The sequence below is a fragment of the Pelophylax lessonae genome (genome assembly GCF_965119305.1).
Source record: "Pelophylax lessonae genome assembly, chromosome: 2".
Lineage (NCBI taxonomy): Eukaryota > Metazoa > Chordata > Amphibia > Anura > Ranidae > Pelophylax > Pelophylax lessonae.
In genome coordinates, this window is record NC_138769.1 from 681,310,547 (window position 1) to 681,326,935 (window position 16,389).

A 16,389-nucleotide genomic window follows, 5' to 3' on the forward strand; every position below is an offset into this window, starting at 1 on the left:
GTTAGACCCCCTTCCTGCCCAGACCAATTTTCAGCTTTCAGCACTCTTACACTTTGAATGACAATTGCTCTGTAACCAAACAAAATTTTTATCATTTTTTTTCACACAAATAGAGCTTTCTTTTGGTGGTATTTGATCACAACTGGGTTTTTTTTTTTTTTTTTTTGTGATATAAGCAAAAAAAGAGCAAAAATGTTGAGAAAAAAACACTTTTTTTTAGTTTCTATTATAAAATTTTGCAAAAAATTAATTTTTCTTCATACATTTGGGCCAAAATTTATACTGCTACATATCTCTGGTAAATTTAACCCAAATTAGTGTATATTATTTAGTCTGTGTGAAAGTTATTGAGTCTAGAAGCTATGGTACCAATTACTGAAAATTGATCACACCAGATGTACTGACGGCCTATCTCCTTTCTTGAGGCCCTGAAATGTCAGGAAAGTACAAATACCCCCCAAATGACCCCTTTTTGTAAAGTAGACAGTCCAAGGTATTTAGTAAGAGGCATGGTGAGTTTTTTTAAGTTATAATTTTTCCCACAATTCTTGGGAAAATGAAGAAACATTTTTTTTCTCTTTTTTTTCCCCACAAAGTTGTCAATTTATAAGCTATTTCTAACACATAGAATGTGCACAGCAAAAATGACACCCCAAAATACATTCTACTACTCCTCCTGAGTATGGTGATACCACATGTGTGAGACTTTTACACAGCCTGGCCACAAAAAGAGACTCCACATCCAAGTAGCACCTTCAGGCGTTCTAGGAGCATAAATACACATAAAACTTTCTTACTACCTATCACACTTTTGAAGGCCCTAGAGCACCAATACAATGGAAAAGTCCACAAAATGACCCCATTTTGGAAAGCAAACACTTCAACGTATATTCTATGAGGCATTATGGGTCGTTTGAACATGTCATTTTTTCCACAAGTTTTTGGAAAATGTGGGGAAAAAAAAAAAACTTTTTTTTTTTTTTTTTTACACAAAGTTGTCAATTTATAGGATATTCCTAGCACATAGCACGTACACAGCAAAAATGACACCCCAAAATACATTCTGCCACTCCTCCTTAGTATGGCAATACCACATGTGTGAGACTTTTTCACAGCCTAGCCATATAGAGGGGCCCAACATCCAAGGAGCACCATCATGCATCCTAGCCACTTGCCTAGGCCTATTTTTGACATTTGGTGTTTACAAGCTAAAATCAGTTGTTTTTGCTAGAAAACTACTTAGAACCCCCAAACATTATATATATAAATATATATATATATATATATATATATATTTTTAGCAGAGACCCTAGAGAATAAAATGGAGATTATTGCAATATTTTTTTATCACACCGTATTTGCGCAGTGGTCTTCCAAACACAATTTTTTTGGAAAAAAAAATCACTTTTTTGAATAAAAAAATAAGAAACGTTAGCCCAATTTTTTTCCATAATCTGAAAGATAATGTTACGCCGAGTAAATAGATACCCAACATGTCATGCTTCAAAATTGCACATGCTCATGGAATGGCGACAAACTTTGGTACTTAGAAATCCCCATAGGCGACACTTTAAAAATTTCTACAGGTTGCCATCTTAGAGTTACAGAGGAGGTCTAGGGCTCAAATTATTGCTCTTGCTCCAACGATCGCGGCGATATCTCACATGTGTGGTTTGAACACCATTTACAGATGTGGGCGGGGTTTCCGTATGCGTTCGCTTCTGCGCGCGAGCTCACGGGGACAGGGCGCTTTAATGTTTTTTTGTTTTTTTTTACTATTTATTTTGTTTATTTTTTTTTACACCGTTTAAAAAAAAAAAAAAAGATCATTTTTATTTCTATTACAAGGAATGTAAACATTCCTTGTAATAGAAAAAGGCACGACAGGACCTCTTTTTCCTCAGATCTCACAAGTACACTAAAAGATAGAAGAAAAAAAAAATAATAAAATAAAATGAAAAAAAAAAAAAAAAGGGACCTTTAAACCGGTTGCTAGGCAACGACATTTGCCGTAGCTCCAGTCCTCCAAGACCATAGAGTCGAGTGAGGGCAAGCTGTCCTCATCCTGTCTGTGAGGATCCGGGACCGGATCATTTTCCCCGCTGCCGGCGGGTCCGGTAAGCGGGGAGAAGGACCAGAACGCGGCTGGAGGGGGGCACCTCTTCCGCCATCCCGGAAGGGTGATCCCGCTGCGAATCCGCCGCTGGGACCACCCTTATCGGAAAGCCAACCGTCCTCCGTTTAAAAAAATACCAGGGTTATGGCAGCTATCTGCTGCCATAACACCAGTATTTAGGTTTAAACGGAGGACGTATATAAACCTTTTTGGACTTGGACATGGTGGCTGTATGAAGGGTGACAGGTACTCGGGTACTTTGCTGGGCAGGTGACGGGTACTCGAGTACTCCGATAGGCAGGTGACAGGTACTCGGGTACTCTGATGGGCAGGTGACAGGCAGGTGATGGGTACTGATGAGTAGTACTGATACTGATAGGTGATACTGATACTGTACTGATGGGTACGGATGATCAGTACTGATAGGTGATAGGTACTGATGGGTACTGATGAGTAGTGATGGGTACTGATGAGCAGGTGGCAAGTACTCAGGTACTTCAGGTGTCAGGTACTCTGATGAGCAGGTGGAAGGTACTCGGGTACTCTGATGGGTAGGTGACAGGTACTCGGGTACTCAGAAGGCGGGTACTCGGGTACTCCGATGACGGGTACTCCGGTGACAGGTACTCAAAGTACCCGAGTACCTGTCATCAGAGTACCCGAGTACCTGTCATCAGAGTACCCGAGTACCCTTCATCAGAGTACCCGAGTACCCGTCATCAGAGTACCCGAATACCCTTCATCAGAGTACCCGAATACCCGTCATCAGAGTACCCAAGTACCCACCATCAGAGTACCCGAATACCTGTCACCAGCCCATCAGAGTACCCGAGTACCTGTCACCTACCCATCAGATTGCCCGAGTACCTGTCACCAGCCCATCAGAGTACCCGAGTACCTGTCACCAGCCCATCAAAGTACCTGAGTACCTGTCACCAGCCCATCAGAGTACCCCGAGTACCTGTCATCAGAGTACCTGATGGTCTGGTGACAGGTACTCGGGTACTTTGATGGGCTAGTGACAGGTACCTGGGGGGGGGGGCACACATTGAGGAGGGAACGAGCGGCTCGCGCTGGAGGCGCTCATGTGATCGGCTGTGATTGACACAGCCGATCACGTGGTAAACAGCCAATTACATTGGCTGTTTACCGTGATCGGGGTTGGGCTCAGTCCAAGGGACGAGCCTCACCCCCGATCGCCGCGAGAAAGACTTCCTGCCACCGTCATTTTATTATGGCGCGGTATGGAAGGGGTTAAACTAAATGTGAAAATTGAGCTCTTAAACTTTATTTTAAAATGTAACCTAAAACTGATTTCTAGGCAAAACAAATGTAATTATTTGTCAATGCCTTACCTGAGTTTGACCATGATTCCTGTATCAGTGCTACTGATCTGATAAAAAGGATATCAGGGAACTGGAGAAAGCGCAGAGAAGGGCAACCAAACTGATAAGACCCATGGAAGAGCTCAGTTATGAAGAAAGATTAGAAAAATATAAATTAATTTAAAAAATCAGCTTTAACAAACCTTACCCATAACCCTAACCTAAGGTTGAACTCCAGGCAGATATAATAACTGCATGAATAGAAATGAGGCATTATTACTTTTCATAATGCTCTCATTCTCACTTTGCAAACATGCTTAGAAAAGGGAAGACCAGAGGGATGACCACATCAGTGTTCTGTTGCTCCTTTGCTGCCCATTCACATTATGGGCGTAGTCTAAGGACCAAGCTATATTTCATAGATTCAGTGGAGAAACTAGAAGTGTCTTTCTGTCGGGGAGGGATGTTTAGCAACAAGAACGTCTGAACAGCTGAATTAGCAGGCTAGGCCAATCACATATACTGTACGTATTTCAGCTGTGTATTCTGCTGTTAGCCTATATTTCAGCCTAAGGCCCCTTTCACACTCGTGCAACCATTAAGTCGCGTGATTTTTTTTTGCCGCGATTTTGACTGGACTTGAAGCAATGCCTATGTCTATGGACCTCAAAACGCATTAAAATCGGCCCAAAGTAGTGCAGGGACTTCTTTGAAGTCGTTGCGACAAAGTCGTACAGATATGAACGGTACTCATTGGAAATCATGGAGTATGACTTGTCATGTGACTTTGCAGTCCCAAATCACAGGACAAGTCGCACAAGTGTGAAAGGGGCCTTAACCCATCATGTAACCGTAACCTTCAAAGTAAACTGAACTCAGGAAACTTGAGTTCAGTTGAGTTAGTTCAGTGGGAGAACACACGGGTTGACTGCTCGTTTAGGTCTAGCGGGCATGGAAGAAAAGATTTACTTACCCAATCCTCTGAGCCTCCATGCTGCTAGACCAGTCCATAGTTGCCAACATTTGAAAAAAAAATTCCAGGGACACTTTGCAGCACAGCTATCAATTACTCACCACACCCACTTTCCTGAAGCTCCGCCCACTCCACATAATTATTCTCCGTCAACTTATCATCAGATTATAGGGTCAATATAGAGAGAATTACAGGAAATTAAAAAGGGAATTTCAAACTTAAGGCCAAAGTAGCAGAGTTGGAATAATTCTCCCATTCAGATGCACTACTTCTGCGCAACATTTACGGGCAGCCCGATTAACGAACACTTCCAGGGACAATGTAAATTACCCGGGACAGGCTCCGATTTGCCGGGACTGTCCCGGCAAAAACGGGACAGTTGGCAAGTATGCCAGTTCCTGCAGGAGGGGACAGTCCACCACCCAAGCATGAGTCAGAGCTATCTGCCAGGGGAGCAGAGGATCAGGTAATTAAAATTGGTTTTACTCTCCGCTAGACCTTAACAAGCAGTTAATCCTTGCATTGCAGTCAACACCCTCACTGTAAAGGAACGATTTTTATTTTTTCTGGTATTGGGTTTACCCCTGGCTGGGTAGAGATTATTGTAGTGCTGCAATGAACAGTGTTTGTACCTTTGGTGTTGAATCCAGCTGCTTCCTTTACACAGTGCTTTATAACTTTCCTTTACTTTGTAGGGATCTGCAAATAACAGAACGTGCGTTTCCTCCAGCCCGTTACCTGGTGACTCTAAGCTTAGTCACTTTTCCAGGCCTAGTATGTACAAAATGGTTTTTACTGCCAAGTTATGAGTCACGTTGTCCTTCTCCCCCAACAAACTGGCTAATAGATTACTCCTTACTGGAATCTCATTGTACCGGGCCTATGTTTGAAAATTCAGATGAGCTCTCACATGACCTTCACAGCCATCTACTGAGGGTCATAGGACTTCTGTTAGTAGATTAAACACTCAACAAATTGATCCAATTTGAATGTTAAAAATAATTTTGTCTGAATGGAGCATTCTGTTATGTTGTTGAGAATTTCTGAGTAGGAAGCTGGCACTGCAGATGTCCTTCGTAGTGTACGTGATCTCATAAATGAATCATGCGATGAAAGTTAATTGTGTTAAAATGTCATTTTTGTGTTATTAAATTATGCCAATGCTGCTATAAAGGGACTTTCCCTGCACTGCACTTCATGTGAAAGATAGAGTTAGTTCTTGGACATTTTTTTTTAATCATAAATGATTTAGGGTATTTTGGACAAATGATTTTAAAAGAGAAGTAAGGGGGATTTTTTTTTTCTTAACCTCCCTGGCGGTATGATTCTTTTGGATTTTAGGTGCTGAAAGCGGTACCATTATTTTGCATGTAATTCTTGTGAATGAGCAGCCCAAACCAACTGTATACATTTATTATATATATATATATATATATATATATATATATATATATATGTATGTATACATATATTATGTATACATATATTATATATATATATATACGTATATATATATATATATATATACGTATATATATATATATATATATATATATATATATATATATATATACAGTTGGTTTGGGCTGCTCATTCACAAGAATTACGTGTATATATATATACACACGTGTATATATATATACATACATATATATGTATATGTGTATATATATATACGTATATATATATATATATATATACTGTATATATATGTATATATATATATACATATATTTACATAAAAAGTACAGTAAAACTGCAGGAAAGGGCACTGGGGGGTAATGTAATGTGATTTTATTTTATTTTGAACGATATCAGTGTGTTTGGTGCATTTTACATTCGAATTTGCCGCCGGTTCCACCCCCCGGCGGACGTCACGTTGCCGGAGACGGAAGCCGGGGCTCGCAGACGATCGGGAGAGAGCTCCGCCGCCGCACACCGCTCGCAGTCTTCGCTGGATCCCGGAGAAAAGGTAAGTAAAACCTCTTCCAGCATCCAGCGATCTTCTTAGCGCTACCCCGAGTGTGACTCGGGGTTACCGCTTTTGGCACTAAAATCTTACCCCGAGTCACACTCGGGAATACCGCTAGGAAGGTTAAAGCAGAGTTTAAAAGTGGACTTTCTGCTTTAAGTGGTCCTGACCCCCTGACATGCCACATTTGGCATGTCTTTTTTGGGGGGGGTACCTAGTTTTGACAGGTACCCGCTCCCACTTCCGCTCGGGCTGCCTAAGCACCTCAGGCGGAAGTTCTCCTCTTCCCCTCCCTCCCTGCAATCTTCTGGGACACGTCACAGGTCCCAGAAGTTTTTTGCCCGTCCATTTAGGATGCGCAGCGCGACTCGCGCATGTGCAGTGCGCAACCCGACTGTGAAGACGCAAGCTTTCGCAGATGGGTGTCCACACTAGAGATGCCGGCGCCACAGGGAGAAGACAGAGAGAACCGAGGCTCCCCCCCCGGCCACATCGCTGGACCGTGGGACAGGTGAGTGTGTATTTACCAAAAGTAAGCAGATACACTTTTTGTAGCTGCCGAATTTTAATAAACACAAAAGTCAGCGGAACTCCGCTTTAAGGATCATACTTACCTAGGTGGATGCAGCATCTGTCCCCCGGTGCCAGTAACACTGAGAATTGAGCGAACAAACATCGCCGATTGCTCGGTTCTGAGAGCTCCCCAAGCAGAGAGCTGCTGACTGTCAGTCACCGCTCTCTGCTCTGCCCCCTTCATGCTCACTGGAGCGCTGGGCTGTGGAGGGCGGGAGCGGCTGGCCCAGGCTCTCAGCGGCTCAATGAGAGGTTGAGCCAGGTGCCAGCCCAGGCATGTAGGTGAATCCCGACTTCATTGTCACGAGTCTGCTGTAAACGGGTCACAGAAGTCCAGAACAAACTGCACTCCTGTGATCCACAGGAGAAGTACAGCTAAATGAGCTTTGGCTGTACTTCTCCTTTAATTTCCATCTACAGGACCTATTAGACGCCAGCCTTTAACACACGAGTCCCGTCTCCTATACTATTTACTGTCAATCTAGCTGTAATTAGATTAGTAATCCAGAGAACAAGTAGGGCACACAAACAACTTAAGGTTAAAGTTTAATCTGCTTATATTTTGCCTTGCCTGGTTCCTCCATTCCCTCATCCACACGCTAATGACATTTTTTAATAAAACCCTTCTGTTTTTATTACATGCCTTATTTAGGTTTCTGTATTTCTCTATGCAATGCAGGCAGATTATGGTTGGTAGGAGGGGCTAAAAGGGTGCTGTACAAAGCTCATGGGTGTCCAACCTGCGGCCCTTCAGCTGTTGCAGAACTACAAGTCCCATCATGCCTCTGCCATTGGGAGTCAGCCTTGCAATGTCTCATGGGACTTGAAGTTCCGCAACAGCTGGAGGGCCGTAGGTTGGACACCCATGACATAGCCTAAAACATTACAGCCCCCTGCCTCAGTACTCCTCTCCGGAGCCCTCATCCCTTATGTATGTAGTGGGCTGGTCACTGGGAGGAGTTATGCAAATATCAAAATGCCTTGATAGGGAACAGTTGTCATGTGATGCTGAGCCTCCATGATTGAGCCCACGTTCACACTGGGCTGATTTGACATGCAACATATCTAATCAGAGTCTATTGCCGGCAATGGCACTGTCCCAATCAGGCTTAAGCCCCGTACACACGTACCGATCATCGCCGAACGATCGGTCGTCTTTTGTCCAGGGCTGTTGTGTCTGTTGAAAAATGCAAAAGACTTCACACGAATTTTGTCGGCCAACAACAGCCGACTGCAGAAGTGATGTCATGTGATGGTTAACTTTCCGTGTGTTTTTTCTTCTCTGAGCATGCCCAGTCTTGCAAATCTGCTGATTGTCGGCCAAATTCTGTACTGACTGACGAACAATCGGCCGCTCTGGTGAAAATGCCGGTTTGAAATTGTGCGAGTTCAGCTGAATATACACTCAAAGATGTACAATTTCATGAATGAAAGAGGCAGGTCTGGGACAGTCAGGCTGAGGAGGAAAGACCTAGATAATGCTGGATGCTCTCCATCCAGAAAATGATGAATTGCTGCAGCTTCTAATGCACACTAAAGCTCACAGTGTGCAGTGAAATCAGAGTAAGCTATTTCAGTACAGGAGAGGAGCCTGTACAACTGTGCAAGACAAAGCTGGCAAGAGATGGATGAAAATTTGGCTCATTCAGTAGGGATCTATGTGGGGCCATCCCTATTTGATATAAGTTGATTGTTAGATCAACTTCTGTTGAATGAAAATGTTGGAAAACTTTTGTGCCACCGATCAGTGTATTCTGAGATCGGAGAGTCCCGCTGTTAGCTGAATGAAAAAAAAAAGGTCATCTATGGCCAGCCTAAGGCTGGAGTTAGGGCTCATTCACACTAAAGGTTGAGGGGCAGTAAAACCCTGAGGCCGAGCTACGTTTTTACCCCCCCCCCTTTTGCTGCAGGTGCAGTGTATGGGGTGTACACATGCAAGAATTATACACAAAAGATCCACGCTCCAACGGCACGCTCTCTTCACTGCAAGGTGTTCGCCCAATTGCAGCTGAAGCGATAATAAAAGGAAAAACCTGATGGCTGCACACCAAACTGAGATCCAAATGCCTTTACTTGCATAAAACCATGAAGAGCACTACATGTACAAGCAAGGGAGGAACGGCATTAGGAACTCAGTTTGATGTGCAGCCAATTTTTCTTTCATTTATGCAAGAATTATACCCTCTGCTGCTTTCACCCGCCGAGCTTGACCCATTCAAGTGCATATGATGTACCCCTAGAGGACAGGGTTATTTTACCCCTCCCTGAGGCACTGTGGCCCTATCTTTTATACCTTTTTTTTCAGGCAGTGTGAAAGCATACATCCCCGCCAACCCCCCGCATTTCTTTTCACTGACAGAACATGGAAAATTTACTGACAGATTACATTTTTTACTGACAACCTGAAAAACATGACAGAACTCCTATTAGAAATGAAATCAGTCCATATTTAAACTGTATAAACACAATCTGCAAACACTGACAATACCCAAAACAGGTAATTAGCTTAGTTTTCATGTAAAAAGTCAGCACAGCATGACGAATTATCAGCCACCCTGCTGGGATACGGCTGAAAAACATTTTTTGTTGTGCATGCCAAAGAGAGCAATGGGCATGACCAGATTGCGTCTAATAGTGGGAGTGGCCAAAGGCCCCTTTCACACGCGGCGGCTGTTCTGCCACAGGTAAAAGCATGTTTTGTTATTTTGAAATTCCATCACTTCTGGCGCAGAGATCACTCAGGTTTGTACATTGCATTGATCTGCGATTACTTGCGATTACATGCGGCTGCGTTTTGCTGTGGTAGTAAATTATTGCCTTTTCTTTAGCTACTTATTACTTATTTTCTATTTGTACTGCGATTAACTGCGTTTATGTACAGATAGCCGCAGTACATCACTCCTGGGCAATGTCAATTTTATTTTTCCTAAATGCACAAAATTGTATGTTAAAACGTTGCTAAATGCAGTGTGTGAATGGAGCCATAGGAATGCATTGTCTGCATTTAGCTGCTGTAAATATGTTCCTCTATCCGCAGCTAAAAGCTGAAAGCCAACCGCCCGTATGAAAGGGGCCTATAAGAGGATGATTAAACAGAACCGCTCCCTGACCACCTCCCTCTAAATGAACATAGCAGCTGCTTGGGTAAGTACACATTGCATGGCCTTGATGCTTAGCTACATAGTACGCCAATTTTTACTGGACATGTCAAGTTTTACAGGCGGCATTGCCTGTCAAACTTGCTTGTTGAGCTCAGACAAATGCACTGGGAGTCTTAAAAGGGCATTAAATACCAGGAGTGTGCCTTAAGTACAGAGTTCAGGTGTGTGCTACTTACAGAGTGATGGGTTCAAGTGTGCACTACATACAGAGTGCAGGGTTCAAGTGTGCACTACATACAGAGTGCAGGGTTCAAGTGTTCACTACATACAGAGTGCAGGGTTCAAGTGTGTGCTACATACAGAGTGCAGGGTTCAAGTGTGCACTACATACAGAGTGCAGGGTTCAAGTGTGTGCTACATACAGAGTGCAAGGTTCAAGTGTGCACTACATACAGAGTGCAGGGTTCAAGTGTGCACTACATACAGAGTGCAGGGTTCCAGTGTGTGCTACGTACAGAGTGCAGGGTTCAAGTGTGCACTACAAACTGAGTGCAGGGTTCAAGTTTGTGCTACATACAGAGTGCAGGCTTCACATGTGTGCTACATACAGATTGCAGGTTTCAGGGGTGCACTGCATACAGAGTGCAGGGTTCATATGTGCGCTGTGTACAGAGTGAAGGGTTCAAGTGTGCACTACATATAGAGTGCAGGGTTCAAGTGTGCACTACATAGAGAGTGCAGGGTTCAAGTGTGCACTACATATAGAGTGCAGGGTTCAAGTGTGCACTACATACAGAGTGCAGGGTTCAAGTGTGCTGTGCACTACATACAGAGTGCAGGGTTCAAGTGTGCACTACATACAGAGTGCAGGGTTCAAGAGTGCACTATATACAGAGTGCAGGGTTCAAAAGTACACTACATACAGAGTACAGGGTTCAAGTGTGCGCTACATACAGAGTGCAGGGTTCAAGTGTGCAATACATACAGAGTGCAGGGTTCAAATGTGTGCTACATACAAATTGCAGGTTTCAGGGGTGCACTGCATACTGAGTGCAGGTTTCATATGTGCGCTGCGTACAGAGTGAAGGGTTCAGGCGTGCCCTACGTACAGAGTGCAGAGTACAGGGGTCATATACAAAGAACAAATGTTACTGGCTCACTCCAGCTGGGTTGTACACACTAGAAAATCCTAATGGGATGGTGATAAAACCACCGATATGCAGTCCATAAGTCCGTGATGAATAAATCTTTAGATGGATATAAATCTGACACCTTCAACAGCTGCCAGCTCAGTTGAAAACTAGAAGGGACTCTAGTAGATACAAAGAGCAAAGAGAGCAGCGCCATCTAAGTGCAGTATGACCGCAATTTAATGTGTAAAAAAAGGGAATAACACTAACAAAGTTAAAAGCAATTTCCAGCATGAATGAATGTTTTGCTCAACTGCTTCTTTCCCAGGTAGCAAATGCTGGTTTATCGGTGGCCGGAGATCCGGGGGGGCCAACCCAGAAGTCACGTCAACAGTACTGTGAGTGCCATATAGAACAAAAAGTGTGTCTGGACAGCCGCAATCCAATGCAAATATTTATTGAAGAGGATAAAATACCACAGCATACAGAGGTACGGATCAAAGACAGCTGACGCGTTTCACACTACTAACAGTACTTAATCATAGCTATAGTAGCATGAGTGCCCCTGAGTTCTCCAGAAAGTGCTGGAGCTAAGCCCGCTCCATTCAGAAGTGATGTGAACAGTACCCCAAGTGTCTCCGAGTTCTCCAGGAAGTGCTGGGAGCCACCAGCACCCCTGGACCTCTGGCCACCGATACACCAACGGTTACTACCAGGGAATGAAGCAGATGAGCACTACATTCATTCATGCAGGAAATTGCTTTTAACTTTGTAAGTGTTATTCCCTTTTTTTACACATTAAATTGTGGTCATACTGCACTTAGATGGCACTGCTCCCTTTGTTCTCAGAGTACAGGGGTGCCGCCTTTTCCCTCAAATCACCCCTTTCCCCAATACAGTGCCCTATTCCCACCCCGGAAATCCCCCTCCTTGACAGTACCTGTTACAGATTTGCAGCTGCAGAAGAGCAGGACAGGCAACTTAGAAGGAGATTGTAGTGTAGCTGCAGGACATGTTGGGTCCTGGGCACAGGCTTCACAACCTGTTGCTGCCAGACAAGCACGGGGGTTCCAACTACCTATCTATGCAGAGGCAGCAGGGCAAGCACACTTGAGATCACTCCGCACCTTGAACTAGAGGAGCAGGATCAGCAAATGCGGCCGTCTGCTTCTATTTAAAAATAATCCCAACTGGCACCAAACTCTGCCTGGATAAGTGGCTGTGGGTGCTGCATCAAGCTGCCAAGGGGTTCTTTCCCAGGCTCCTTTCACACCTACGCATGTTGCTTTTGAGCGTTTCTGCAGTTCTTTTTGCGGTTTTAAAGCGATTTGTGTTTTTTTATGTATTTTTTAGGCAAATTTGTTGTTGGGCAGATTTAAAAACGCAAATCGCGGCAAAAATGCAGTAAAACACACACTACATGCTTTTCTGAAGCTTCGCCATTGAAGTCAATTGAACCAAAAAAAGCAAGAAAAGCAGCATTTATAAAAGTCCCTGACCCTTTCCAAAAACTCAGAGGCACAAAAATGCATTGATGTGAACGTGTTCCATAGGAATCCATGTTAAAAATAATGTCCTGCGTTTTAGCAAAAAGCATGAAAAAATGCATTGGTGTGAATGGAGCCTTACACTTGCTGAGCCAACACTAACCTACCTGAAAAAAAAAAAAAAAAAACTGATTTTTACTGACATAAACTTTCTCTAAGGGACATTTACTGACCGCTGTAAAGATCACATATTTTTACAAACTGATGTAGCACCCTCCTAGGTAGGTGCTAGGCAAAACATATGTGTGGCCCTGTTCTGCTTATCAGGAGGGTCTGATCTGGTAGTTAGCCTGTCACATGCTTCCAGGTGTGACCTGTTGAGTCTGGGGAGTCTCCCCACTGTATCCAATGAGGGACCTTGTTGAACAGTGGAGGAAACCTAGTCAATAGCACACCAGGGTTTATGACTGTCCCAGTGGGTGGGCACTGCTGCAATGCATTCTGGGATTGGGAATAAATCCTGAGGGGGCATGTGACAGAGTGTCTTTTGGTGGGAACAAAGTCCCAGGAGGAGGTGGACGGCTGTCTCTCCTCCTACTGAAGTGAGGAAGGTGGTCCAGGCAGTCATCCTAGGGACCAGGGGTTGAGCTGTGCTGCAGAGGATCCAGTGTGTGCTGACCAAGTAGAGCTGCTGGGCAGAGGACTTCAGGAAAAACAGTATCGTGAGTACTTTAGGATCTGCCTAGGGGTCTGCCTAAGAGAGGGGACCACTCCAGAGAGGTCAAGGGGATCAAGGAGCCAGCTAACCCAGAGTGTTACAGTAAGGTGGGTGCCAAGTTGTCAAGCCCTGAAGATTAGAGGGTAAAGGGGGCTCCAGGAAGGGCCCTGAAGTTGTTCAGCAGTACAGTCTTCTTTAAAGGATAGCTACCTCAGAAAAGGAATGCCTCAGGGAGCTAAAATAACTCTTTCACAGCCAAGGGCAAAGTGAAGTAGCGGCCTAGCTCAATCAACGTTAACCAGCGTCAGTCAGCGTTGACCGGCGTCAATCAGCACTTTCTATTTCGTCCCAGCCTATTGTGCTTAGTTCAGTTCAGATGGAGTATCCCTCTCATCCCTTCTCCTATCCAAGTTCCTAATAAAACATAAAAACCAAAGAAACTGGACTGGTCCTTGTCTGAGGTACAAACACTTGGAAACAGGTCAGAATGTTCTACTGTTGCTAATGGTAACCCAGGGGAACCCGTCACCAGCAGCTCCAATGGGAGTAGTGCTACACTGACAATAAATTTGCTGACAATTGGCATCCCTGATATCAGGCTAAGGCCTCGTACACAACGATTATCGGCCGACCGATCGTCCGACTTTTGTCAAGAGTTGTGTTTTGTTGGTTGGAATGTGCCTAGACTGCACACAAATTTTCTCGGCCAACAAAAATCTACTTCAGAAGTGATGTCATGTGCTGGTTTACTTTCCGTGTGTTTTTTCTTCTCTGAGCATGCCCAGTCTTGCTCATCAGATTTTTGTCTGCCGAAATCTGTACTGATTGACGGAAAATTGGCCGTTGTGTTGACGGCCAACAAAAATTATATAGCCTGCACACCAGATTTTATTCGGCCGAAAAGTCAGAGTCGGTTGTCGAAAGCATCATACTAACAAACCGGAAATCGGCCGATCGGACGTTGGCCGAAAATTCCCGGCCAAAAATCGATGCGTGTGTACGAGGCTTTACTGTTGAGATCGCTATCCCAGAATAGATCTAAGTTCTTACTTGAGGTGCCTCTCTTGGGAATTAGTTCTGTGATGTTCTATTTATGTTTCTCACATGTGTAACTGACATATCTGCTTCTACTTTGTTATAAAGTTGAAAAACCTAAATAGAGAATTAAATTAAAAAAGATGTTTTATCAATGTTCTGCTGCATTTGAACACAGGTATACATATCCAGCAAATGACAGATAATTCCCTTTAATGGTACAGTAGAGCTACCCAGTGTGCAGATTCTTTAACTGTCAAGTCCAGCTTCCCTGTGGTTGTTTTTAAAACCACAGGTCCCATCATTCCTAGCTGGAAACCTTTAGTCTGTCTAGGTCTGATTTACACTTCTCCATTTCAAAAACAAGATGAAAGTGATAAAATAATCCTCCCCATCTGCGCGCTATTGTTTTGCTTCCTGTGCATTCAGCTCGGATTTATATTACGCCATTTAAGAGAAAGTCTCAATTCAAATTCTTATCGGGGGGATCTAAAAATACAGCACTCACTTTTCAATGTGTAGTGGCCCTCTTCCGATGTCTCCTCGTGTCCATTATACTCTCTGTTGGCCAGCTGCCTGTTGGCAGTTTCCAGACGATCTGCACAAAGACAGGAAACAAGATGGAGAGATCAGCGGCTGCAGCAAGGAATCACTGACCCTGCAGACAAATAGGACTGAAAACAGAGCTGGTGTGCTAGTGAAAGCGCCATCCACTTTCATTGTTGTGAAGTTATATTGGCAAAAACACATCTTCATCAAACTCATGAACTACAGTTTGGCTTATAATAAAGCACACTAGCGGGTTTTTTTGTAAGCTACCAGAAGCTGTTATTAGCATTTTTTCCTAGAAGCTAAGTAGTGTTATCCTATGAGTCCATGCACACTACTTTAGGTTATTAGCATTTTTTGAGCTTCAGTGTCTAGGAGCAGAAAAAAAGTTTTTGAAGTTTCTTGGAGCATTTTCGTTTTTTTAGGAGAAAAAAATTCTGAACTCTCTTAAATGCTCCTAAACGCTGTTAACCGCTGCTTCTTAGCCAGCGGCCCGCCGGCGTCCTTAACAACCAGTGTATAATTCCCCCCCCCCCTGCCCAAGCATTTTGATGGGGACAAGGTCCTCTTCCCCACCTGCAAAGTAAAGGAATAATGAGCTAGCATGCAATGCATTCTAGCACATTATGTGACACTTACCTGCAAACTAAGCCCACGTCGTCCCTGCTGGTGGTCACCTCCATCTTCACCCATCTTCCTTCCGGGTCTGCAGATTCCGGCTGTGCTAATGCCCGGAGCCATATGACGTTACTCCCGCGCATGTGCGTGGTGCCGCCGGTCACGGCACAGGGCTCTGAAGGAACGGCATGGCCGCCCGTTTCTTCAGAGCGCATGCGCCGATGACGTCATTGGCTGCATGCAATGTAAAATATCTCCCAAACGGTGCAAGTTTAGGAGATATTTACAGTACCTATAGGTGAGCCTTATCATGGGCTTACCGATAAGTACAAACAGTACTTGGGGGTTTACAACCTCTTTAAATAGCTAAGGGCCGAGGGCACCCCCTTGTGATGTCATTGACTGATGCATGCTTAACTCATAATGAAAACGCTACCGCTCCTACAGTGAGGAAAATAATTATTGGATTCCCTGCAGATTTTGTAAGTTTGCCCACTTACAAAGAAATTAAGGGTCTATGATTGTTATCATAGGTGTATTTTAACCACTTCAGCCCCGCCCACCATACATTTACTGCGTACATTTGTGCGTCTGACCGGGCTGTGCGACTGAATGTTGTGCGTCTGACCGGGCTGTGCGACTTAGTGTTGTGCGTCTGACCGGGCTGTGCGACTTAGTGTTGTGCGTCTGACCGGGCTGTGAGATTGTGAGTGTTGGGTGACTGACCGGTGTCAAGTGAGTGGAGCGGAATACCAGAGGGTGAGAAGGTAGCGTTAGGAAGCCAGGAAATAG

The 16,389-nt window shown here is 44.1% G+C and overlaps 1 protein-coding gene across 3 annotated transcripts in view; it reads right to left on the minus strand.

Moving 5' to 3' along the window:
* Window positions 1-16,389, minus strand: part of AMOTL1 (angiomotin like 1) — a 233,162-nt gene that overhangs the window by 46,535 nt on the left and 170,238 nt on the right. For all 3 annotated transcript variants that reach the window (XM_082244557.1, XM_082244556.1, XM_082244558.1), the window contains one exon: window positions 14,939-15,028. In XM_082244557.1, coding sequence (XP_082100683.1) covers window positions 14,939-15,028 — 90 coding nt within the window. The remainder of the gene's footprint in view (window positions 1-14,938; window positions 15,029-16,389) is intronic.